The 26,132-nt window shown below is 50.6% G+C and overlaps 1 protein-coding gene across 7 annotated transcripts in view; it reads left to right on the plus strand.

The window, feature by feature from the left end:
* Positions 1 to 26,132, plus strand: part of LOC146871232 (ATP-dependent chromatin remodeler CHD8-like) — a 2,388,691-nt gene that overhangs the window by 2,264,894 nt on the left and 97,665 nt on the right. For all 7 annotated transcript variants that reach the window (XM_085650618.1, XM_085650635.1, XM_085650640.1 and 4 more), the window contains exon 35: positions 8,301 to 8,483. In XM_085650618.1, the coding sequence (XP_085506744.1) occupies positions 8,301 to 8,483 (183 nt within the window). The remainder of the gene's footprint in view (positions 1 to 8,300; positions 8,484 to 26,132) is intronic.

Below are 26,132 nucleotides of genomic sequence, written 5' to 3' on the forward strand. Positions count from 1 at the left end.
GTAAGCAACCACGACTGGCGTGGTCGACTATTACCCAGCCATATCGTAGTGGGGGATTTGACGTTCCTGACTTTCTAGCTTATTACTTGAGTGCGCAAGCCCATTTCGCTTACCATTGGTTTGCGCCTACGCCATTTATGCCGCAGCTGGCGGTGGAGGACTGGATAGTTCGACCTATGCCACTGAAAGGCATTATTCAGGGCCCCGTAAGTGTAATTGAGACGCCATCCACTACGGTGACGTGCACGATAGATGCGTGGCAGCGAATCCTACGCAGGATCGCACTCACGTTCTTGTACGCACCGACCTTGCCACTAGTTTATCACACGGATTTGTCCCTGTTGCAGGAAGGGGGTTTCCAGGGGTTGTGCGCTAAGATAAAAATACGTTATTGGGGCGATCTCTTTCTGAACGGTCAGTTCAAAACGAGAGAACAACTGTTTCAGGGGTATCGGCCCACTCCGTTAGATATCTTTTATTATATCCGGCTGCGGCAGGGGCTGAGGACTGTTCTACCGCATTTTCCGGCCGAACCTGAAATTGTAAGGTCTTTGCAAGTTTTGCTCACTTCTGCGGATGGTAGGCATTTAGTCTCTCATCTGTATAGTAGTATTCGAGAGCAAAGTGGGAGTGTAGAATGTAGAGCGCTCAAGCGGTGGAGTGTTGACTTAGGCAGGGACATAACGGAGGCGCAGTGGGCGTATTGCTGTGAGGTCACTTCTCAAATCTCGTCCAGCTGCAGATTACGGATTATCCACTACAAGTTTTTGCAGAGATTTTACTGCACGCCCGTAAGAAAACTGCGATTCTGACTTTCGGACAATGATAAATGTGAGCGGTGCCACTCGGAAGGAGCTGGTTTTTTACACCTGGCTTGGATGTGTCTGAGGGTGGCCGATTACTGGACGCAAGTACACACCGCGATGACGGCTATGCTGGGCGACACGATTGAGCGGGACCCGCTCATGATGCCACCGGGCTACACTATGCAGATACCCAAGGTATATCGTAAATTTGGGAACATTGCACTTTTGCTAGCAAAGCGGAGGGTTGCATGTAGGTGGGGGAGGGGTCGTGCACCGAAATTTAAGGAATGGATTGCGGATTTACTGTACTGCCAAGAACAGTACACGGTATACGCCGATACACAACCATTGACTAGCAGGGCCAAGGACATATGGGATCCGTTCAGAACATACCTGGCTGCACATTCCGACTCAGCTGGATATGGGAGACAGGTAACAGCGGGGGCGGTACCGACAGGCCTAGCATCAATTTAGGAGCGGATTATTGAGGCTTTGCAATGGTGAGCAATCGAGGTATCGGAGTGGAAGATACACGGTTGAGATGATCTGCCTGGGGTAGGAGTTATGGCAGGGGTGGCACTTAAGATGAGAAGGTGCTGGATGTTTGCTGCCAAGGGGAATAGAGGAGGCACACGGCCTGGTATAAATGTATCCATACGTGACATGGTAGATCGACCACAGAGGTGGGAGGCGTAGAATGCACTGCAGGTATTATGGTAGGGCACATTGGAGTGTGGCCCTTTATTGCCGCTTGCTCTCGGGGTTGATGGGGCGGGGGCCGCTCAGATGCGTGTGGCCTACCTGGCTTAGGGATCCGAGCTGTGGGGAACTACAGTTGTGTGCCCATCGGGACAATGACAATTAATGACTTCTATCTAGAGGAGGGACTCTGGTCATTCCTATCCCAAGCTTGCCTTCGCTGTTGGCATACAGGGTAGATGCGCACGAAGGAAAAGGAAATCCTCTTGTGGACCCTGATCTGAAGAGTATTAAGCAGGTATGATATCAGGAATGTGTTGCAGGGCTTTGCCGCCGGACCTCCGGGTTGTCGGTCAATTGGCTGTGTACAAAGTGGAAAGTGACAAAGGGGGAGGATCATCTGTAGCCGGCCCGTGAGGTTGTATGCGCAAGGCTGTGAGCTTTTGAAATGCTGCAATAAATGTTTTGGAAATTTTAAAAAAAAGAAACTAAAAAAAACTTGCATCTATTCCGGAATCGGACTCCGAGATGGAAGAAGACTTACCACAAGCTCAACATCTCGTGAGTACTGAACACCCCTGTCCCCAAAAATCAAATCAGCCTAAGCAAAAGGCTTCGGTTCCACCCTTGCCTTCGGGCCATGGTCGGCACCGAGAAGATGTTGTTGATGGCCCGTCTTCTGGCTCTGCACCGAAACACGTCACTAAGCCTTCTGGCTCGGGATCGAGTTGGCCAAAGTCAGGCACCGAGCCGAAACCTTCAGGCTCGAAGCCGAAAACCGTTTCAGAGCCGAAACCATTGACATTGAAATCAAAGACTGCTTCGAAACCGAAATCTTCCACGCCCAAAAATCACTTCAACCTGGCACTGAAACCAAAAAAATGTTCCTCCGAAGCCGCAGGATCCGATTTTCGAAGTCCCACCACCAAAATCGGACCCAAAACAAACAGAACTTTATAATAATCCACATACAGGACGTCCTTACTAAACTGCCTCAGAAGCGCAAACCTGAGGACGCACTATCAAATTCCTTTAAAGAGAAAGAATGTAGGTACTAACCCCTCTCCTCCTCCTCCACGTTCCCCTCCACCACTTTCCCCACCACCAGAGTATTTACTCATTACACCAACTAACTCTCCACCACCACCACTTGATGATGATGATGGAGACAGGGGGTGGGGGGAGCATTTTACACCAATGGGTCCCTGGAAGGGCTACAACACTGATTCACCCACAAATAACCCAGATCTTTACCCTGCAAAGCCTTCCCCTCCTGACGATAATGTGGGATATCTTGAATTACTTAATAGAGCTGCAGAATATCATGGAGTACAGTTACACAACGAATCTCTAGAAGAAGATATCTTATTTGAAGCACTTAGTAACACACAAAGGGCTAGCCAGACTCCACCTATGCTCAAAGTTATGATGCGACGTGCCGATGATATTTTTAAAGACCCTGTGTGTGCTCGTATTTTCACCCCCAGTATAGATAAAAAAAATATGAGCCTGCTCCGTCAGATCCAGCTTTTATTAAAGGGCAATTGCCACTAAAAACTTTAGTTGTTTTTAATGCCTGTAAAGGGGCCAATTCACAAACCACAGGATATGGTCCCCCTCCAGACACAGTTAAAACTCTTCAACGCTTCTGGTAAAAGAGTAGACGCCCAAGCAACAAATCATTTGCACATTGCCATCACCCAGGCCCTACTAACCAGGTATGATGGGGCACACTGGGACGAAATTGAGCAACTGGCCAATATCTTCCGGATGAGCACAAAGCAAAAGCTCAAGATTTGGTGCAAGAAGGGAAGCTCATCTCCAATTCATCAATTAGATGTGCTTTAGATGCTGCTGACCCCGTAGCTAGAGAGATCAACACTAATGTGTTATCAAGGAGGCATGCATGGTTAAGGATTTCTGGTTTCAAACCTGAAGCCCAACAGTCTATTTTAAATATTCCATTTGACAAGGAGCATCCCTTTTCGGGCCCGAAGTGGATAAGTCATTGGAAAAAATGAAAAAAGATACAGAAGTAGTCAAGTCTATGGGAGCTCTGCAGTCCCCTTCTATTCGTGGCTCCTTTCATCGTACCTTCTATCGAGGGGGTCAAAAATCATGTCCTCAGACAGTACTACCACCTCATACAAAGGCAACAATCGATCTTCCTCTACAAGAGGCTTCTTTAGAGGAGGATACAGAGGTAACAATAACAAAGGTATGGGGCAAAGGTTCCACACCACATAATTCCCCCTCCCCTAACAAGGAGCGACTTGCCTACCCTTTCCCCCAATCATTTAACACCTGTCTGGGACGTCTTCTACAATTTCTCCCCATTTGGCAATCTATTACCACAGCCAAATGGGTGTTAGGAATTATCCAACATGATTATTGCCTGGAGCTTACCAACAATCCTCCAAGCATTCCACCACGCACTCACAAAATGTCACTAGAACATTTACACCTACTCAAACAGGAAGTCCAGTCTCTCTTGTTAAAAGGAGCCATAGAGCCTGTACCGTTAAAATATCAAGTGTCAGGCGTGTACTCCCTATATTTTCTAATTCCCAAAAAGGGCTGCTTCTTGAGACCTATTCTAGACCTCAGGGAACAAAACCACTACATACTGTCAGAGCGTTCCACATGGTGACTCTTCAACAAGTGCTCCTACTTTTACAGCAGGGCGACTTTGTCTCCCCTAGATTTAAAGGACGCATATTTCCACATCCCAATTCATCCCGCTCATCCCAAATACCTCAGATTCATGAAAGCAGGTCACCATTACCAATTCAAAGTACTACAGTTTGGAGTCACCGCTGCTCCCAGGGTATTTACCAAATGCCTGGCAATAGTCACAGCCCATCTGAGAAGACAGAACATCCACGTCTTTCCATACCTGAACGGCTGGCTCATCAAAGCCAGCACTTACCAAATGTGTCTCAAACCACTATTCACTTACTTCACCAACTAGGATTTACAGTGAAGCCTCACCTACAGCCTTCCAACACCCAAACCTATCTGGGAGCCACGATAAATTCTCAAAAAGCTCCAGCCTCTCCCAATACAGCCACAATTCAGAGTATTCAGCCCCTTCTCACTCCGCTTCAGCCCAACCAATCATTACCAGCAAACAATATTCATGCAATTGCTCGGGAGGATGGCGTCTTGCATCGTAATTGTTCCCCAAGCAAGTCTTCACTTGCGTCCCCTTCAAGAATGCTTAGCAAGTCAGTGTAACCAGTTGCAGGGTCAGTTGACCGAGATAGTGTTGGTAGATGGCCACACCCATCGCTCTCTGTAGTGGTGGAATCCACAAAATGTATCCAAAGGGAGGCCCTTTCTCGACTCTGTCCCAGACAGTGCTAACAGTAAAAGCATCACTCACTGGTTGGGGTGCATTACAGTCATGAGCACCATCACCTACGGTTTATTTTGATCCAAGATGAATCACCTGCCCACGACATCGATGGGCAGGCAGCATATTAACATGTATGTTTTTTTGTATTTGTCCAGATACTACGTGTTCAATCTAACCGTATGTAATTGATTTACGCTGACACTGAAGTGCACATTTATTATTATCTCTTACCTTATCACGTTATTACAGGTCTTTGCACGGAGTGGTACACATGGGGCTGGTCCCCATGCGGTCCTGAAGAAGAGGTTTAGGGGACAACCTCGAAACTTGTTGACCATCAATATTAGGGACTATTAGCACATTATTACCTAATTCCTCCCTTTTATTAAACTCCCTTTTTATCCTTTACCAACTAGGAGCAAGAATAAACTCATTTACGCTCACTAGCTAGGTAATTTTTAATCAACCTGCACCACTCCCCCTTCACTGCACTACACATAGTCTTCACTAAATAGTGCTCCTACGTAACTGTCGCAAGTCGCAGCATGCCCCAAGCAGTAGATGCTTGGGATGGCCCCAATGATGAAGTATGTCACCTAGGGGAAACCTTTGGTGAGTGAGGGGACTCAAGAAAAGTATTTTCTTTTCTCTATTTGAGGTGTGTCTTACTCACTAAGTAGACCTCTCCATTCCCATCTAGCTAGGTTCTCTGATCCCTGATCTTTTATATTTACACTTACCACCAGACTGTATGACTATCCTAAAATAGGCTAGAAAGCCTACTACTAGGGCATGTTATGCAGCAAAATGGAAACAGTTTATCTATTGCAACTAAAACAATATCAATCTTCTTGATGCTTCAGTGTAAAACATATTTTGTTATCTCTTACATTTACAGCAATCTGGACTAGCCTATACATCCATCCGCTTGCATTTAGCAGCAGTAGCTGCATATTTACAAAACAGACAAGACTTATCTCTATTCAGAGTACCAGTGATTAAAGCCTTTATGGAAGGATTAAAACGAGTGATACCACCAAGAGTCCCACCTGCACTAGTATGGAACTTAAACATAGTCCTTGCCTCTCAAGGAAGGTTGCTTTTCTCATTGCATTCACTTCACTAAGGAGAGTTGGTGAACTTCAGGTATTAGCTATTCAAGAGCCTTTCTTTCAGCTTCACAAAGACTAGGTGGTTCTTCGAACCAATCACAAATTTCTTCCTAAAGTAGTTTCTGCTTTTCATTTCAATCAATTAGTTGAGTTACCGGTGTTTTCCTCAAACTGATTCTGTAGCAGAATGAGCTCTACACACAGTAGATGTTAGAAGAGGTCTACTATATTATGTACAGAGAACAAAAGAATTTCTCAAAACAAAATGGCTTTTTGTTGCTTTTTTGCCACCACACAAAGGTAATCTCATTATCTAAATCAGGCATAGCAAAGTGGATCATCAAATGTATCCAAACATGTTATGTGAAAGCGAAAAGAACTCTGATATTACCCCTAGAGCGCATTCCACTCGCAAAATAGGAGCTACAATGGCCTTCTTAGGGAATATTCCCCTAGCGGACATCTGAAAGGTAGCAACATGGTCTACTCCGCACACATTCACCAAGCACTATTGTGTAGATGTGTTAGCGAGGCAACAAGCTAATGTAGGCCAGGCAGTACTTAAAACACTTTTTCAAACAACTGCAACGGCTACAGGTTAGCCACCGATTTTGGGAGTATACTGTTATATAGTCTATGCAAAGCATGCGATCTACAGCTCGCATGCTTCAAACAGATAATGTTACTTACCTTCTTGGCATGTAGATCTGTAGGTTCACATGTGCCTGCCCGCCTCCCCGGTCTCCTGTAGTTGTTGCAGTTTATCAGTTTACATACATACGCATGGACATCTCTATTCTACACTTAATAACTCCATTCTCACCCTCCGGGAAAACAATCTAACAATGGAGTCGATGCCCATGTGCACTATCACTGAAAGGAGGAGTCACCTGATCTCGTGACTGGAAAGGTTTCTTCGAAGAAAATCAACTTGCAAACATCCGGACCCAATACAAGATGGCAGGAGTATACAAAGACAGTGAATCTACTGCTCTACATGCCAAGAACAGATGCTTACTGGGTAAGTAACATTATCCTTCCTCCATATTGGTGCAGGGGAAAGGTATATGTAGGCTTAGGCAAATTTTCGTTACACCAGCATAATTTCCTGCATGTTGCTTTTAACGTGAAAAACTATGCCATTGCGCCACATATTTGTCATCTGTTCAGGGAAAATCCTATGCCAAGAACACACACAACATGAACGAACAGAACCTAAGGAGCTGCTGTTAGTGCCACGTGCAACTAAGTGCTTAGTACAAAGTGCATCTTCGTGTCCATTTTGGACATGAGGACGCATTGCACACTAAAATATAGTGCCAAATGTCTGCTTTGTGGTTCACATAATTTGGTGTAAATTTCCCCAAATTTTCATAATCACGCAATGTGAACTTACACAATTTCTTCACACCCTTACTTATATGTTGAAGAGAGCTGTACTTCAACATGTATTTTTCTTATTTGAGGCATTTCCCACCTCTGATTTAGTTTTCTCCTAAGCAGTGTATTTCAAGCATGGTCATGTTTGAAAGATCTGATGTTGGCGAATGAATACAATACCTGTAATTACTGTTTTCCACTGCCAGTTCCCATCTTATTCATACCATGGCCCCTCCTCAGACGTCCTGTATTTAAAATATATTGTAATGGCCTTTAGAGAAATGGAGATAAGAGCACATCCACCTCATTGGCTGGAGTTTGGTCAAACATAATGAAGCAGATATAAGTAGTAAATATGAATGCTGTCCATAAATGCATTTCTGACTCTGCTTTTCTTGAAGTGCAGCTAGGGCTTCACATCCTGATGGTAGGAAATATTATAAGCCTGCCAGTCTATGAAAGATAAGAATGCTGGAGACTTGTAGTTGCAAGTAGTTCACTTTTGTTTGTTACTGCTTCACAGATTTTTAACCCTGCTGTATGATGTATTGATGCCAGAGATCATACAGTCCTACTTATATTGTATTTTCCTTTTTGCTCCGTATTTCCTTCTCTCTGCATCTGTCTTCAATCACATTGTTTCTTTATTGGACTCCTTTCCATTCTACTGTCTACACTACATCGTTTTAGCTTTTCAACTCCCTATCTATCAGTAGTACAGTCAATGAGAGAGTGCCACTCCCACTGACAACCCACCTCTGCAATCCCGATATCTTTAATTTGTCCTTGAACATGTGCAGTTCTCAGCTGCTTCTTGGCTAGCTGTACGCTATAGAAATACCATATACATACATGCATATTTGTCTTTTTGAAGCTAACAGTTTTCAGTTTAATTTACATAGCTTTACTGTATGCCAAAGCTGAGGATGTGTGCTTTGCTTTCAGTTTAAGGTGGAGCGGATGGCAGAGCTACTGTGGCAGGAACCCTGGATAGACGTAGATGCTAGGATTCCGGTGGTGAACAAACAGGGCAAGTTGCTGCTCGGAGAAGATGCACCACGGCGCTGTGAGCTGGAGTGCTGGCTACAAGGACATCCTGAGTTTTCTGTAGACCCACAGTTCCTAGCTGTGAGTAGCTTTAGTTTGTCTCTCTTCTTGGTACCCCAGGAAACGATTCATGTGTCTGCTATAATTGGTATAATACTAATACTTTCCTCACTAGCAATGGTGTAACAGTCTAATGAAGGCCTCTTTCCGTTTTGAGGGAAATTTGAGTTTTTTTTTTTTTTTTGTGTGCATTCATTAATGGTTTCATTAATCATTGTACTTTTTCTGTGGTGGGAGACATAAGGAAAGAGAGGTGGCATAAGAATATGGCCTTTGTTTCTCAACCTTGGGATCCTACCCTGATACACGGGACACAGCCTTTACAATGTGGGCATTACAACGTAATACCTTAACCACGCACCCATTACCACACAATGCCTTTACCTCGCATTGCCTTTACAATGCAAGCATTTACCACGAATATGTCTTTACAGCGCATGCCTTTACATCGCAAGATAAGTATATATCTGAAAGAGACACGTTAGTGATAGATTCCTTACCTATGAATATCCCCAGGCGTCAGACTGGATCCGGAAAAGTCTTTTGTAGCAGTACCACTGCGTGTCAGTATGTGGCGTTGTGCGGCTCCGCGTCCGTCACTGGCGTAAGCGCCGAGATGACGTCACAGAGACTACTTAGGCGCCACCCATGCGCGCTGACGTCAGTTCTTTCTTTTTCCGCGTCAGCAAGCGCAGATCTGGATAGAGCACATACCTTAGTCACTTTTTGACTACTCTTTTGAGACTTTTTGTCTCCCCTTTTTCCTCCTGGTGCACGTAGGGATGCCTCGCTTTAAGTTTTGTGGGGCCTGCCGTCGCAACATGTCGGTGGCGGACCCCCATGATGTTTGCCTCTACTGCCTGGAGACCGACCATGACTCCCGGTCTTGCCGGGACTGTCGAGCCATGGCCCCGAAGGCCTTGAGGGAGTTGCGCCGGAAGCTGCTGGAGGTCCAGCACTCGTCCCAATGCCGCTCCAGGTCCAGGGACCGCTCGCGGGGCCGCAGTCGTCGCTCCTCGGGTTCCAAGTCTTCGCCCTCCAATTCCAGTAAGCGACGACATAAAAAGAAGTCGAAGAAGCTTGTTCGCTCTCCCATGTCCCCCTGTTGGTCCTCGGATGCGAATGAGGGGGACAGGGGCTCTACCCCTGTGGCTCCTTTGGAGCCTGGGAGTCCCGCGGCATACCTGCCTTACCCGGGTCCGTCAGCGACTCCCGAACAGGTGCAAGAGTTTCTTGCCACCATGGACTGCCTCTTTCGGCCTCGGTGCCACAGGATCCTACGCCGTTGGTCCCGGTGCCACGGGGTCCGGCGCTGCCTGCTCTGGCCCCAGCGCCGTCCTCTGCTCCGTCTCCAGCGCCGCAGTGGGTGCTGTTTGTTCCCCCCTTGCCCCGATTCCAGGACCATTTCGTTCCTGCCTGGGATCGGCATTGGGAGACGGCGCCGTTCCCGACGCCGTTTGTCCCCTCTCCGGCTCTGGAGCCGCGACCGGTTCGTCCTGCAACTGAGTTGGAGGATGACTGGGAGGGGTCCTCGGACCCTCTTGACAGTCACTGTGACTCCCAGCAGGACTGGGTGGACGATCTGGAGGACGCCGGCGACCTCTGTCTCTTCTGACCCGGGGTTTGCCTCTCCCCCGCCTACGATGGAGGAGGGCGCTTCCTACACGATGGTGCTTCGCCGGGCTGCTGAGGTCCTCAATCTTGATCTTCCTACGGTAGCCCTCAAAACTAACCTCCTTACTGAGGTGCTCCATTCGGCTTCGACTTCAACGAAGCCCTCACCGACGTCCTCTTGGGCACTTGGTCAGCCGGCCACAGGGGCCCCTGTGGATAAAAATGTCACCAGGCGTAAGCGCCTGGTGACACTGCGTTTCTGACCACTCATCCCACGCCTGAGAGTCTGGTCATCCAGGTCTCAATGTTGCAGAGTGCCTTTCCCACGGCTCCACCGGATAAGGACTCTTAAGAAACTGGAGCAGTTTGGTAAGCGATTGTTCTCGTCAGCCAGTTTGGGGCTGCTGTCGGTGAATACCGCCTGTTTGTTGGGCCGCTATTCCCATGCGGTGTGAGACACGGTTGCTCAGGTGTTACCTCAGTGTCCTGAGGAGGGCCATGCTGTCCTTTCCCAGGCAGTTGCTGAGGGTAAGGATGCGGCTTTGCCACAAAGAGCCCAGCCACTCCGGGGTTTCGGTCCTTTCGTGGCCAAGGCAGGGGCGCCCAGGCACGTTCCTTCAACAAGCCTGTGCAGAACCAGCCTCAGCGCGGCAGTGGACGCGGCTTTCGTAGGGGCGGCTCTGGGAATCAGCGTGGGGGGCAGTCCACCTCCGCCCCCGCTGCTTCTACCTCCAATCCTTCCTAATCCGAGCTTTGTGGAGCACTCCACGCCGGTGGGTGGCAGGGTCCGCCACCACCTCCACCACTGGCACGATATCACATCGGACGAGCGGGTGTTGCAGATCATCCGCAAGGGTTATTCTCTTCCCTTTCAGTCTTCCCCTCCAGCCATGCCACCGCATGTCAGGGGATCACTTGTCGCTTCTCCAGCAGGAAGTTACGGCCCTCTTGGCCTAGGGGGCCATCGAACGCATTCCTGGGCCAGAAGTAGGACGTGGTGGTTGTTCCCACTACTTTCTGGTCCCCAAAAAAGACAGAGGGGGCCTGCGCCCCATCTTGGAACTCCGGAACGCCAATGGCTTCCTCCAGAAGGAGAAGTTCAAAATGCTGACTCTGGCTCAGGTCCTGGCTGCCCTCGACCCTGGAGACTGGATGGTAGCGTTGGACTTGCAGGACGCATATTTTCACATCCCCGTTCTGCCGGCCCACTGGCGTTACCTGCGGTTCACGGTAGTCCGGGAGCATTTTCAGTTTGCCATGGTCCCCTTCAGCCTTACCAGTGCCCCTCAGGTGTTCACAAAGGTGATGGAGGTGGTCGCAGCTCACCTGCGCAGGTCAGGGGTGTCAGTCTTCCCGTACCTCGACAACTGGTTGTTGAAGGCGGGCTCGCCCCAGGCGATCGTCAGCCATCTCCGGACTACGGCCAACCTCCTGCATTTGCTGGGGTTCTCCATCAACGTGCCGAAGTCGCACCTGAGTCCCTCTCAGAAGCTCCCCTTCATCGGAGCAGTTCTGGATTCGACGCTGTTTTGGGTTTATTCTCCCGAGCAGCGAGTCGGGATATTCAGGCTCTGATTCCAATCTTTCAGCCTCTGTCCTGGGTTTCAGTCAGGATCACCCTCTGGCTCCTGGGCCTGATGGTCTCCTGCATCCTGCTAGTGCAGCATGCGAGATCGCATATGTGGGCTCTGCAGTGGGACCTGAAGTTCCAGTGGGCGCAGCATCAGGGCAACCTGTCCGATCATGTCCAGATCTCGGAGGGCACTGCACGACAATTGAAGTGGTGGTTCACGAATCCAGATTGGGTCAATGGCAGATCCGTCTCCCTTCCCCAGCCGGAGCACACAGTGGTGACGGATGCGTCCCTCCTGGGATTGCGAGGCCACTTGGGGGAGGCGGAGATCAGAGGACTCTGGTCTCCGGCAGAGTCCCGGCTCCATATCAACCTTTTGGAGCTTCGGGCGATCCGACTTGCACTGAAGGCATTCCTTCCCTCTGTCCGGGGAAGTGTGGTGCAGGTGTCCACGGACAACACCACCGCCATGTGGTATTGCAACAAACAGGGCGGGTGGGGTCCTGGACCCTATGCCTGGAGGCTCTGCTGGAACATCAGGGCATCACCTTGGTGGTTCAACCCCTGGCAGGATCTCTGAACGCCAGGGCGGACGAACTCAGCCGCCGGTGCTTAATGGATCACGAATGGCATCTGCACTCGGACGTTGCGCAAGGTCTCTTTCAGCAGTGGGGAGAGCCTTGGTTAGATCTATTTGCCACCGAAGAGAAAGCGCAATGTCATCAGTTCTGCGTGTTGGAATTTCCAAGGCGGCACTCGCTCTGCGACGCTTTTCGAGTGGAGTTGCGGTCTGTTGTAAGCCTTTCCGCCTATGCCACTTCTGCCCAGAGTGCCGAAGAAGCTTCGGCGCGACCGGGCCCAAGTCATCCTTGTGGCTCCGGATTGGGCACGATGGTACTGGTATCCCAAGCTACTCAGCATGGCGATCGATCCCCCGATCTGTCTGCCTCTTCAGGAGGATCTGTGCAGCAGCAGGGGACGGTCCCCCACCCGAACCTGCCCAGCCTCCACCTCCATGCATGGAGATTGATCGCCGACAGTTGACAGCTTTCGATCTTCCTCCCGAAGTCTGTGATATCATTCTGGCAGCCAGGCGTCCCTCCACTAAAATGGTGTACGCCTGCAGGTGGAACAAGTTTGTGGCATGGTGCACAGCGAAGGCTGTGGATCCCCTTTCTGCCCCTCTTTCTGAAGTCCTTCTGTTCCTTCTTTCTTTGGCCCAGCAGGGCTCTGCTATGGGCACTATCAAAGGTTATCTTTCTGCCATCTCCGCCTTTTTACGGCTTCCAGATCAGCCTTCTCTTTTTAAGTCCCCGGTTGTTAACCGTTCCCTAAAAGGTATTACACACACGTTTCCTCCCGTGCCGTTCATTATGCCTCAATGGGACTTGAACCTTGTCTTGACATATCTGATGTGCGCTCCCTTCGAGCCCCTTCGTACCTGTCCTTTGCGTCTTCTCACTCTCAAGACGGCTTTCCTGGTAGCGATCACCTCTGCTAGAAGAGTGAGTGAGCTCCAGGCTCTTTTTTCCAAACCTCCTTTCCTTTCTGTTCATCCGGACAAGGTGGTTTTAAGGACCCGTCCTTCTTTCTTGCCAAAGGTGGTCACGCCCTTTCACATCGGGCAGACCAGAGGCTCCACCGTCTGGACCCAAAACGTGCACTCGCGTTCTATCTAAAGCGTACACAGCAGTTCCGGGTGGATGACCAGCTCTTTGTTGGCTACGTGGGCGCCAAAAAAGATCGGGCTGTGCACCAACGGACCATCTCTCGGTGGGTCGTTCTGTGCATCAAAGCATGTTATTCCTTGGCTAAGAAGGTGCCTCCTGTGGGGCTGCGTGCCCATTCTACCAGGGCAACTGCAGCCACTACTGCCTTGGGACGTGGCGTCCCCTTGCAGGACATTTTTCAGGCAGCTACGTGGGCATCGCTGCACACGTTTATCAAGCATTACTGCCTTGACGGTCAGGTCCGGAGAGACTGCTTCTTTGGCCGTTCTGTTCTCCATACTTTCTGGTGTAATCTATTCGCAGACCCTCCACCGGGGTTGGTATTGCTGGGGTATCTATTCTAAGGTAAGGAATCTATCACTAACCTGTCTCTTTCAGATGCACAAGTTACTACTTGTGTAACGATATATCTGTAAGAGACATTAGTTAGTGATAGATTCCTTACTGCCCCGCCCATCCTCCCCATTCTGTGAACTGATTCTAGAGTTAAGGTCATCCCTCTTTCAGGGCCTATAGTTTCATGGCACCAGTGGTCAGATTCTTGCATAGCTCTGCGTTCCTGGCGCGGAAAGTCGTGTACAGAACTGACGTCTGCGCGCATGGGTGGCGCCTAAGTAGTCTCTGTGACGTCATCTCGGCGCTTACGACGCCAGTGACGGACGCGGAGCCGCATGACGCCACCTATTGACGCGCAGGGGTACTGCTAAAAAAGACTTTACCGGATCCAGTCTGACGCCTGGGGTTATTCTAAGGTAAGGAATCTATCACTAACTAATGTCTCTTTGAGATATATCGTTGCACAAGTAGTAACTTGTGCGTTCAAAGCATGTGTGCTGTAGGTACACATGCTTTGCATACTCCTGCCATCTAGTGTTGGGTCCGGATGTTTGCAAGTTGTTTGTCTTAGAAGAAGTCTTTCCTAGTCACGAGGTAAGGTGACTCCTCCTTTTGGTGATAGTGCGCATGGGCATCGACTCCATTGTAAGATTGTTTTTTTCCGCCATTGGTTTCGGATGAATATTGCTGCGCTCTGGTTCGAAAGCATTTTTCGGGTACCCCTCGACGCGTAATCCTCTCTACCTCGACGGTATTGTGTCTGTACACGTTCCCACTTCTCTGCGTATCGTTTCAACATTGAAATCGTCCTCTATCGTAAAGCTTTGTGGACGGCCTTCGAGGCCTAACCGCTCTCGGTTAGCTCTCCGTCGATGGATCGGACTCTGTGTACATTCTGTCCTCTGTGCCACGCGAAGTATCCGTGCACCGACTCACCCAAGCACAAAGAAGAAAATTGTGACGCTTGCAAATCGTTTCGATCAAAGAAGTCTTTGCGATCTCTGCTCGACATCGGGAGATGCAGTATCAAAGCATCGTGGACACGCCGTACATCTTTGGTGAAGACTTTGGCCAAGGAGATATTGAGACATCGGCAGCAGAGGAGGAGGAAGCCTTCTCCAAACTAGATTCAGGCTCAGAACTAGAGATTGACCTAGATGCCGAAGATCTGCCGCAGGGTCAAGGTAACGTAAGTACCGAAGACCCCTTGCCCCCACAAACTGTCTTAAAAAAACATAAGGCTTCGGTACCACCTCTGCCTTCGGGCCAAGGTCGGCACCGAGAAGACGTTTCAGATGCCCCGCCCTCGGGCCCTGCATCAAAGCCACCAGGCAAGCCTTCTGGCTCGGTACCGAGTCAACAAAAACCCTCCTCTAAGCCGAAAGCCTCTGGCTCCAAGCATAAGCCCAGCTCGGAGCCGAACTCCCTTGCTCCGAAAGCCAAGCAGCCTTCGGAGCTGAATCCTTCTGTGCCGAAAGGCCAGACTCTGTCGGCACTGAAAACATCAGCACCGAAACCTAAAGATACCCCTTCTGATCCGAAAGTGGACATTATTCCATTGACACCCGATCCAAACCAAAAACTTCTGCATAGCAACCCGCGTACTGGTCATATTTACATAAAACCACCTCAGAAACGCAAGCTTCAAGAAGAGGACATTTCTTACAAAATCCCCTTGTAGAAAAAAAAAGTCCCAGGGAATAGGTGTGGTGCAGCAGCCAGGGTGGCTGACTCCTGAAGACGTGTGCTCACGGTTCGATCCCCGGCGGCAGGTTAGCCCAGCACCCTGTAACTGGGCAATAGCTCGCTCAATCTTCCCGATTGCCTCCAGCACCGAGACACCTCTCTGGAGGTAGCTGTGCGCTTTACAAATGCTGGTATTTTATATTTATTTATTCATTTTCCATCACCCCCACCTCCAGCCTTTCCATCACCACCTGAGAATCCTTTGCAGATTACACCTCAAGATTCTCCTCAATCTCATCATGATGATGCAGATAATAGGGATATAAATATTCCAATAGATCCTTAGACAGATTACACAGTGGATCCCCCAGGTGACACTGATCCAGACTTGTACCCAACCAAACCATCTCCTCCAGACGAAAATGCAGCACACAATGAACTCATTGCCAGGCCTCCGCATTACCATGGGGTAGAGCTCCACGAAGAATCACTGGAAGAAGTGTTCTTGTTTGAGACACTAGCATCCACACACAGGTCATCAAAATCACTCCCACTGCTTAAAGGCATGTTGCAACATGCTGACGAAATTTTTAAAGACCCAGTCAGAGCCTGCATCTTAACTCCTAGAGTGGACAAAATATATAAAGCCTCTCTAGCAGACCCCATCTTTCTCAAAGGACTATTGCCTTTAGATTTCCTAGTGGTATCAAGCGCTCGTAAGCGAGCGAATTCTTAAACTTCAGAGGATGCTCCTCCACCAGATAAGGAGTCCAAACGAATTGACGCCTCTGGCAAGCGCATATCTGCTCAGGCAGCAAGTCAATGGCGCATTGCAAATACCCAAGGCCTTTTAGCTAGGTATGACAGGGCACACTGGGACGAAATGAAGCAACTTCTCCAATACCTTGCAGATAAGCACAAGGCTAAAGCACAGAACTTTGTAAATGAGGGTAAGCTAATTTCTAATTCCTCTATTTGTTGTGCTCTAGATTCTGCACACACCGCAGCTAGGGAGATTAACACCAGCATCCTGCTCAGGAGGCACGCTTGGTTAATGATCTCAGGTTTTAAACCGAAGGTCCAACAATCAATCCTTAACACACCCTTTGATAACACCTATTTGACCCCACGTTGACCAGGCGTTAAAAAAGATGAAAAAGGACACTGAAGTCGCTAAATCTATGGGAGCACTTCAAACTGCATCCAACAGAGGTTCTTTTTGTCACTCCTTATACAGAGGAGGGTCAAAAACAACATCCCCAGATCAAAGTACCTCCACTTACAAAGGTAATAACCAGTCCTCTCCCTCCAGAGGTCGTCTTCGAGGAGGTTACAGAGGCAACAACTTCAAGGGTAGGGGTAAGAGCAACACTCCTCGTAACTCCCCTTCCCCCAACAAACAGTGACTTACGCACGCTTCCCGCCGATTATACCACACCTGTCAGGGGAAGACTTCACCAATTTCTCCCCATTTGGCAGTCTATAACATCAGACAAATGGGTTCTTGGAATTATCCAACATGGTTATTGCCTGGAGCTTACCAGCGATCCCCCAAACATCCCACCACAATCTCACAAGTTATCTCCAGAACCCATACACTTGCTAAAACAAGAGGTCCAGTCCCTCTTACTAAAAGGGGCAAAAGAGCCAGTTCCGCTACAGTACCAAGGTGTGAGAAAGTGCCCTCTTTCTGCATGGTTGCCCCCACATTTTGCTGAACTGCTGATGTACTTTGACTGAGTGTGCCATGGGCTCCTGCCTTAAAACTGCATTGAAGACCAAACCCAATAATAATAATTATCCACATTTGTAAAGCGCGATCAATCACCCGTATTGGTCTCTAGGCGCTGGGGGCCGTCGGGAAGATTAAACAAGCTATTGCCCAGAGTCACATGGTGCTGGGCTAATCTGGCGCCGGGGATCGAACCGTGATCCACAGATTCCGGAGTCAGTCGCCCTGGCTGTGGCGCCACACCTCTTCCTCTGGCCTCAGGTCAGTCCCTGGTAAATGGTACCGCAGGTATCCAGGGCACTTTGACCAGGGAAGGCCTCTAGGGGCTGCAGCAAGTATTGTGCCACCCTAAGAGGTCCTGTACCCTTAAGCTCACACACTAATATGAGTGGTGCATGAGCCCTGTACCCCTACAGTGTATAAGCCAATTCTAAGACATTGTAAGTGCAGTGATCCCATTAAAAGTATATGGTGCTGGGAGTTTGTCAGTACGAACTCCACACTGAAAACTAAGAACTTTGGTATCAAACTTCTCAGCACATTAAACCCACACTGATGCCTGTGTGGGATTTAATGGAAAATGCACATAGAGGGCATCTTAGAGATGCCCCCTGAAAAATGACCTAACACTAGTGTCCAGGCTGAGTGGCTGCTCCCCAGCTGCCACCACCAGACATGTTTCTGGACCCCTGCGTCGAGAGCCTGTTGCTCTCGGGGGTCTGAGACAATGCACATCCCCGGATGAGGTGCCAACCCTCCTCCCCCAGGATAGGCAGGGTCCACGAAGGGGAAACTTCAAAGGCTTGCCCCCCTTGTGAGCTTCCCCAGGCCTTTTGCTGCTTCCAGCATCTGGTTTCCGCCCGTTCTTACCCCCACTCTGGGTGGGTGAACCGGTGGGAAAACCAAGTGAGGAAGATAGGTGTGCCCATCTCTGCCAACCCCACCCCTCAGGTGGGGGAGGCGAGGTGAAGCCCAACTCTCCCAACTCTGTCCCCGCCCTCTTGCAGATGGGGGGGACCCAGCCAACCAGAGTTAGGCATATGCCCCCTCCCGCTGGAAGGTGGCATAACAGGGTGTGTACCCACCCAAAGGAAGGGACCCATTGGTCCCAACCTTTTACTTACCTGTTACACCCCTAAATCTAGTATTTAGGGGCACCCCTGAACCTTGCCTTGTCAGATAAGAAACTACAAGAAGAAAAGAAGGACAGCTGTGTCGAAGCTAAGAAGAGGAGGACGCCCACTGACTTGGCCCCAGCCCTACTGGCCTGTCCCCCACCTCAAACCTGCAGTAGGGAAACTCCTGTGTATCCTGCGGCCAGCAACCTCGCTGTCATGATTCCGAACGCCGCACCGAACCGAAGGGCCGTGTGTTAGCGGTCTAGACGCCCAATGCGGAAGCGGAAGTCAGACTGACTCACTTCCGGGCGGACGCGCTAACAGCCGGGGACTCCGGCTGCACCAGCGCTTTGGATTCTTGCCAACGCCGAACGACGAGGAGACGCAGCTCCGGACTCCAGCCTCACAGGTTGCGTTCTTGTAACTTGTCCTCAGGGCCATTGAAACGGCCGCCTGTTGTCCACCACGCACTAGTGGTGCTCCGTATTCGATGTTCAGCTCTCCAGCCATTGCGCTCCGGCGTGTGTGTAGTGGGCTGGGTTCCCCTTAGCCTCTGTTATTATTTGCGCAGGAGCGCTGGTTTTCCTTTGATGATTTTGTGTTCTCTTCCGGAACCGGTCGTAAGACCATGCAGACATTGTGACAGCCTGCAGCTCATTTGGGGTAGTTGTCTTCTCTGCTCTTAGCCCATACCCACGGGAGAGTGAGGAAGAAGGGTACAGAGCTTCTACTTTATTATTTGCGCAGGAGCGCTGGTTTTCTTTAACTCATTTTGTGTTCAAACACTGAGGTGCTTCCGATACGCCGCTTTGGAACCGCTCTTCAAGCAACAAAGCAAAGGTGCGGAAGCCACGGATGATTACTACACCACTCCCCACAAGGTGATTCCGTGGTCCGTGGGCTGGTGCTACATAGAGGGGTGGAGAGGTAGGGACTACAGTGAGCTAATCGTGTTCCCTTCTTGTCTCCACACAGCCGGTGTTGGGAAAGCTGTCTTGACTCAATCCTATCTGGCTTCTACCCCTGGTACCCCCTCTGTCCTGGTCAGTATACACACCCTACTAGGGAAAAGCGGGAGACGTGGGTGGTAGTTCTTGTCGCCTCTGCAGGATCGCCTCGCAAGTGGAAGGTAAGACTTGGGGGGGCTCTGACACTCAAGTACCCCGAGGACCTGTCCTGCCCTCCAATCAATCATAGCATTTGTAAAGCGCCTGGGGGGGTGGTAATGCTGCTACTGCTCAAAAAGCCAGGTCTTGAGGAGTCTTCTGAAGGTCAGCAGGTCTTGGGTCTGCCGTAGGTGGATGGAGAGGGTGTTCCAGGTCTTGGCGGCGAGGTGGGAGAACGATCTACTGCCGGAGGTCGCTCTTCGGATGCGGGGGACTGTGGCGAGGGTAAGGTCGGCGGAGCGAAGCTGGCTGGTGAGGGTGTAGAAGCTGAGTCGTCTGTTGAAGTACGCTGGTCCGGTGTTGTGGAGTGCCTTGTGTGCGTGGGTGAGGAGCTTGAAAGTTATCCTCATGTTGACGGGGAGCCAGTGCAGGTCTCTCGGGTGGGGTGTGATGTGGCTGCGGCGAGGGGTGTCGAGGATCAGGCATGCAGAGGCATTCTGAATGCGCTAAAGTAGTTTCAGGAGTTTGGCCGGGGCTCCTGCGTAGAGGGCGTTTCCGTAGTCCAACCTGTTGCTGACGAGGGCCTGGGTGACCGTTCTTCTCATTTTGGTGGGGATCCACTTGTATATCTTGCGGAGAATGCGGAGGATGTTGAAGCAGGAGGAGGAGATGGCGTTGACCTGCTTTGTCATGGAGAGGGTGGAGTCAAGGATGACCCCTAGGTTGCGTGCATGGTCGGTGGGTGTTGGAGCTGTTCCTAGTGCGGTCGGCCACCAGGAGTCGTCCCAGGCCGAGGGTGTGTATCCGAGGATGAGGACTTCCATCTTGTCCGAGTTCAGCTTCAGTCAGCTGTTATTCATCCAATCGGCGACGGCTTTCATTCCTTCGTGGAGGTTGGTTTTGGTGGTGTGCGGGTCCTTGGTGAGGGAGAGGATCAGCTGGGTGTCATCGCGTAGGAGATGATGTTGAGGACGTGCGACGTGGGCGAGCGGTACCATGTAGATGTTAAACAGCGTTGGGCTGAGGGATGGGCCCTGTGGTATGCCGCAGATGATCTCCGTGGCTTCGGAGCGGAAGGGGGGGAGGCGGGTGCTCTGTGTTCTGCCAGAGAGGAAGGAGGTGGTCCAGTCCAGGGCCTTCTCTTGGATCCCGGCGTTGTCGAGGCGTGTGCGGTGGCAGACGGTGTCGAAGGCGGCTGACAGGTCCAGGAGGATGAGGGCCACGGTTTCTCCATTGTCTAGCAGGGCCCTGATGTCATCGGTGGCTGCGATGAGTGCATTTTCGGTGCTGTGGTGGCAGCGGAACCCGGACTGGACGAGTCCAGAATGCTGTTCTCCTCGAGGTAGCGGGTCAGTTGTTTGTTGACGGTCTTCTCGATGACCTTCACCGGGAATGGGAGCAGGGAGATGGGCCGGAAGTTCTTGAGGTCCTTGGGGTCCGCCTTGGGTTTCTTGAGTAAGGCGTTGATCTCGGCGTGCTTCCAGCTCTCCAGGAAGGTTGCTGTCTCGAAGGAAATATTGATGGCTTTCCGGAGATGGGGTGCGATGGTAGTGCTGGCTCTGTTGAAGATGTGGTGTGGGCATGGGTCTGACGGGGATCCGGAGTAGATGGTGTTCATGATTTTAATGGTGTCGTCGTAGTTTGTTAGTCCAGGAGAGCAGGTGGTCGGTGCATATGGTGGTCGTGGGGACGGGGGTCTCTGTGGTTGTCGTGGCGGTCGTGGCATTGAAGCCGTCATGGATGTCAGCGATCTTGCGATGGAAGAAGGTGGCAAGTGAGTCGCACAGGTCTTGCGAAGGTGGGATGTCGTCGGTGTTGGTGTTGGAGCTGGGGTGGGAGAGTTCCTTTACGATGTTGAAGAGCTTTTTGCTGTTGTGTGTGTTTGATGTCTGCGGGTGGCGTTCTTATGGTCTGCGTAGCTGTCCGGTGTTCGTTCACGGTGCCAGTTCTTCTCTAGCTTTCGGCAGGTTTGCTTGGAGGCCTGGAGGTTTTCAGTGAACCAGCTGGTTTTCTTGCTGGTGTGGTTGTTGGAGGGTTTCTTGAACGGGGTGAGGGTGTTGGCGCAATCGTCGATCCACTGTCTGAGGTTGCGGGCGGTGGTGTCTGGGTCGGCAGGTGGGCTCTGGGCGAGGGTGGTGGTGAGCTGGTCTTCGGTGACTTTGCTCCAGCAGCGGCGAGGGATCCGGGGGGGGGGGGGCGGTGGTGCGTGGTAGGTTTCCGGAAGGTGAAGTGGATGCAGCGATGGTTGGTCCAGTGGAGGTTCGAGGCATGTGGGCTGCTGAATTCATATCTGTGCATAGATCGCCGCCTAGTGTTGGGTCCGGATGATTGCACATTGTTGTCCTGGAAGAGTCTTCGAAGTATCACGAGATAGGTGGCTCCTCCCCTGGACTACAGTGCGCATGGGCATCCTCTCCATCCTTAGATTGTTTTTTTCCGCCATTGGGTTCGGATGTGCTTATCTTAGCTCAAGTTCGGAAACTTTAGTTTAAGGCCAAAAGGCCTTTAGATCTCGTCGGTATTGTTCCCGTTTGGTATCGACCAGTTTATTTTGTGTTTTAGCACCTTCTTCACGCTTTTCGGATCCGCTTTGGTCCGAACATCGAACTTCGATCGACGATGGAATCGAGGACTCCCTTCAAGAGGTGTCCTTTATGCCATGCAAAATACCCACACGTCGATGTCCATCCGGTGTGCAAAAAATGTCTCTCACCGGATCATGATTAGTCGAAATGTATGGCCTGCGCCCGGTTCCGCTCGAAGAAGACTCTCCGGAATCGACGGGCAGCGAGATTGGAGGCACAGCAATCGGCGCCTGCCCCGGCCAACATTTTCAGCACCGAGGACGAAGACGCCGAGAGCGTAGAAGACATAGACTCCAGCCACGCTTCCGAACATGACTCCCGATCGGAAGACGATGATGAGGTGATCTTTGGGGACGAAGACGTCGTCGAAGAGGTAGGAGACTACAATGAAGCCCTTGGGGCCGAGGAAGATAGCTCCAGCGAAGAGCTAGGCCAACCCGTCGATACGGAGGCCGAGAGACAAAGTCGTCATAAGGCTCAGGTCGAGGGATCGCCTGCGGGCCTTACCCAAGATCAGTCACACGGTTCTTCGGCCCCGCCTCAAGGCCCGGCCTCGAACATTTCACAGGAGCCATTAATATCGAAGACGACTGGATTTCCTTCAGTGAAACCGAAACCGTCCGTCGCACCGGTTACATCGAAACCGGTTGCGATCGGATCGAAGGCCTCGAAGCCCTCCACTCCTTCGACGCCGGCACAGGTCATCGGCACCGAACGCACCAAACGAGATTTCGGTGCCGAGCTCACCGCGACCGGTCCCGGCACCGAGCCAAAGAAGAAGGCCCTCGGTCCCCACAAGGCGCCTCGGCCTATGGCACCGAAGATTACGGCCCAACCCACCAAGGTCAAGGTGGTCGACCCGTCTGCGTCGACATCGAAGAGTGCGGCGCCTGCCAAATCATCGACTCCGACGAGCGTCGATACCTCCCTTCGGATCGACGACCCAAAGACTGGAAATAAGTCGGATGCTGCTTCGACGCCTGCCTCCAAGGTGCCTATCGGTTCCAAAGCGCCATCTGCGTTCACCTTGCAACAGGTCTCAGCATCGTTGCAACGCATCAGAGACCGGGCAACCCTCCAACCTACGTCGGGTCCCGAAACGTACAAGGCTGCAAAATCACACTCGGCGCCGGCGCACATCACATTTGGATTGCCGCCGCCCACGGCACCGAAAATGTTCGAAATTCGGACACGTATCCGCCAAACACGGTCACTGTCCACTGGACAAACCGATATCGAGCCTTCACAGGCACACTTTATCGACGCCGACACTGGTAGGTTGATGCTCCGCAAGCGGAAAATCACACCAGAGAAGGGCTTGGACTCATACAAGATTCCTTTGAAACACAAACTGCCGGCAGGTTCCGCACCAGTGCTTCATGAAACCTTTCAACCCTTCCTTCAGGATCCGCCGTCCTTTTCTCCTACGCATTCAGAGGCAGACGCAGGAGAGGACTATATAGGGGATGATACCACCTACCCTGGGGATATCGATCCTGATGATCACATGCAAGACCCAGATCAGGCATGGGATGACCCCACCGACCAGGGTAACGCACCAGATACTCCTGACACGCAGCTTTACAATATAAAGACATCTCCCACAGAGGACACTGCTGCCTTTAATGCCATCATAGAACGGGCTGCTGCCAATCATGTGGAACTCCATTCTGACACTGTAGAAGAAGATTTCTTAGTGGACACTTTCGCCTCCTCTGAGAAAACCGTCAAAACTCTGCCAATGTTGAAGGGAGTTCTAAAACCTGCAAAAGACATTTTTAAAGAAACAACCAGGGCACGGGTGTTGAACCCCAGAAACGAAAAGAAATACAAGCCTGCACCCGGAGACCCTATGTACATTAGGGGTCAGTTACCTTTAGACTCCATGGTTGTTGCTAATGCTCGCAAACGAGCCCATTCACAAACAACGGGTGATGCTCCTCCCCCCGACAAGGAGTCCAAAGTGCTGGAGACATCAGGCAAAAGGATAGCAGCGCAAGCGGCAAACATCTGGCGCATTGCCAACACCCAGGCACTCCTGGCCCGTTATGATAGGTCCCACTACGACACACTAGAATCACTGCTACAACATTTGCCAGATGAATACAAAGAGGCAGCGGAGCTCCTTATCAGAGAGGGGCAACTCCTTACAAATGCGTCCATCAAATGCGCACTGGATGCAGCCGACACTGCAGCAAGAGCGATCAACACAAGCGTCATGTTGAGGAGGCACGCATGGTTAAGAATCTCAGGCAGTCTGTCAGTCTGGAAAACCATCACCACAGACAGGTGGGTCAGGGACATTATCCAGTACGGTTACTGTCTAGAATTAACGTCCACTCCACCCAACATACCGCCAAAGCACCATCCTATGTCCGTAGAGCACTTGGCATTATTGCAGCAGGAGGTACTAAGTATGCTGCAAAAAGGTGCAATAGAACTCGTGCCCGTAAAGCAACAAGGGACAGGGGTGTACTCTCTGTACTTCTTAATCCCAAAAAAGGACGGTTCTCTCAGACCTATACTAGACCTGAGACCCCTCAACCTCTACATTCTATCAGAGCATTTCCATATGCTCACCCTACAGCAGGTTCTACCGTTACTCAGTCAGGGAGACTTCCCAGCCACACTGGATTTGAAAGATGCGTATTTCCACATACCCATACACCCATCGCACAGAAAATATCTCAGGTTCACTATTCAGGATTACCACTATCAGTTCAAAGTTCTCCCCTTCGGAGTAACAACGGCACCCAGGGTCTTTACCAAGTGCCTAGCGACAGTGGCTGCACATCTACGGAGACAGCACATTCACGTCTACCCTTACCTGGACGACTGGCTTGTTCAGGCAAAGTCAGCCCAGCAATGTGCCAGCCACATGTCCCTCACCATTCACCTTCTTCACAGTCTAGGATTCTCACTAAATTACCCAAAATCACATCTTCAACCCGCACACGTACGACAGTACCTGGGCGCGACCATAAACACTCTGGCAGCCACAGCTCAGCCAAATTTAGTGAGGATCAACAGCATGCAACTGCTGATCACAAAGTTCAAACCTCAACACTCCCTTCCAGCGCGAGTGTTCATGCAGTTGATAGGCATGATGGCCTCCTGCATTTTCATAGTCCCGCATGCGAGACTACATATGCGCCCGCTTCAGGAGTGCTTAGCACGTCAATGGAATCAGGCTCAAGGACAATTAACAGACCTAGTGTTGGTGAGCGGTCGGGCTTACAACTCTCTGCATTGGTGGAATCCACAAAACCTTTGCAAGGGCCGACCGTTCCAAGAGCCTGTTCCGCAAATACTGACGGCGGACGCCTCTCTCCAGGGATGGGGAGCTCATGTACTCAATTACACAGTGCAGGGACTATGGACGAGTTCAGAGGTCTAAGCACAACAATTTCTTTTTTCTTTTTTTTCTGGTCCTCATTTTTCGCCCTTAGTTACCATATGGAGGCGCAAGAAGAGAGAGACATACTATCACAGAGAAACTGGTAGAGTCCCCAACCTATTTATAGGGTATCGCGTCTCAGTATTGTCTCATTATTTCCATTGCACCTCCCCAAGACAACCAATAAGAAAAAAAGGGGTTATATTGCTGTAATCAGATACCCATTGCAACTATCGAGAACGCCCTGATGGATATACAGCACATAGAGTTCCCCAAGCAGCTTAATCATTGGACCGTGGGGGGGGGGGGGGGGGGGGGGGGTTGGGGACCTCACCGACCTACGCCCAGTTCAACAGAAGCCAAAAGCTTCTCTTGTTGAGATTACCATCCCTTATTAAATCAACTTTAGAGGTTTGTAAAACTGAAGTGCGCCAGTCCAGCAAGGTAGGTGGAGTCGGGTCTTTCCATTTTCTACACATTTCTCTTCTTGCCAACAATATGCAGTAGAAGAGAAGATTTTTCGCCGGACCCCAACCCTCAGGTGAAACTCCATAAATTACGAGAGGAGAGGTTATCAGGACTTCAAAACCCAAAGCAGTTGAGAGTGATAGACTTATCGCATTCCAATAGGGAACACTCCAAGAACATATGTATATCTGAGGCAGCTAACAACCCACATTTAGGGCATGCCACTAGCGAGTCCTTAGAAAATTTTGAAAGTTTATGTGGCGAATAGTAGGCCCTATGTAGGGTAAAAAGATGGTTTCTTCGAAGCCAAGCAGGTTTCACTATA

The sequence above is a fragment of the Triturus cristatus genome, chromosome 1_1 (assembly GCF_964204655.1).
Source record: "Triturus cristatus chromosome 1_1, aTriCri1.1, whole genome shotgun sequence".
NCBI lineage: Eukaryota > Metazoa > Chordata > Amphibia > Caudata > Salamandridae > Triturus > Triturus cristatus.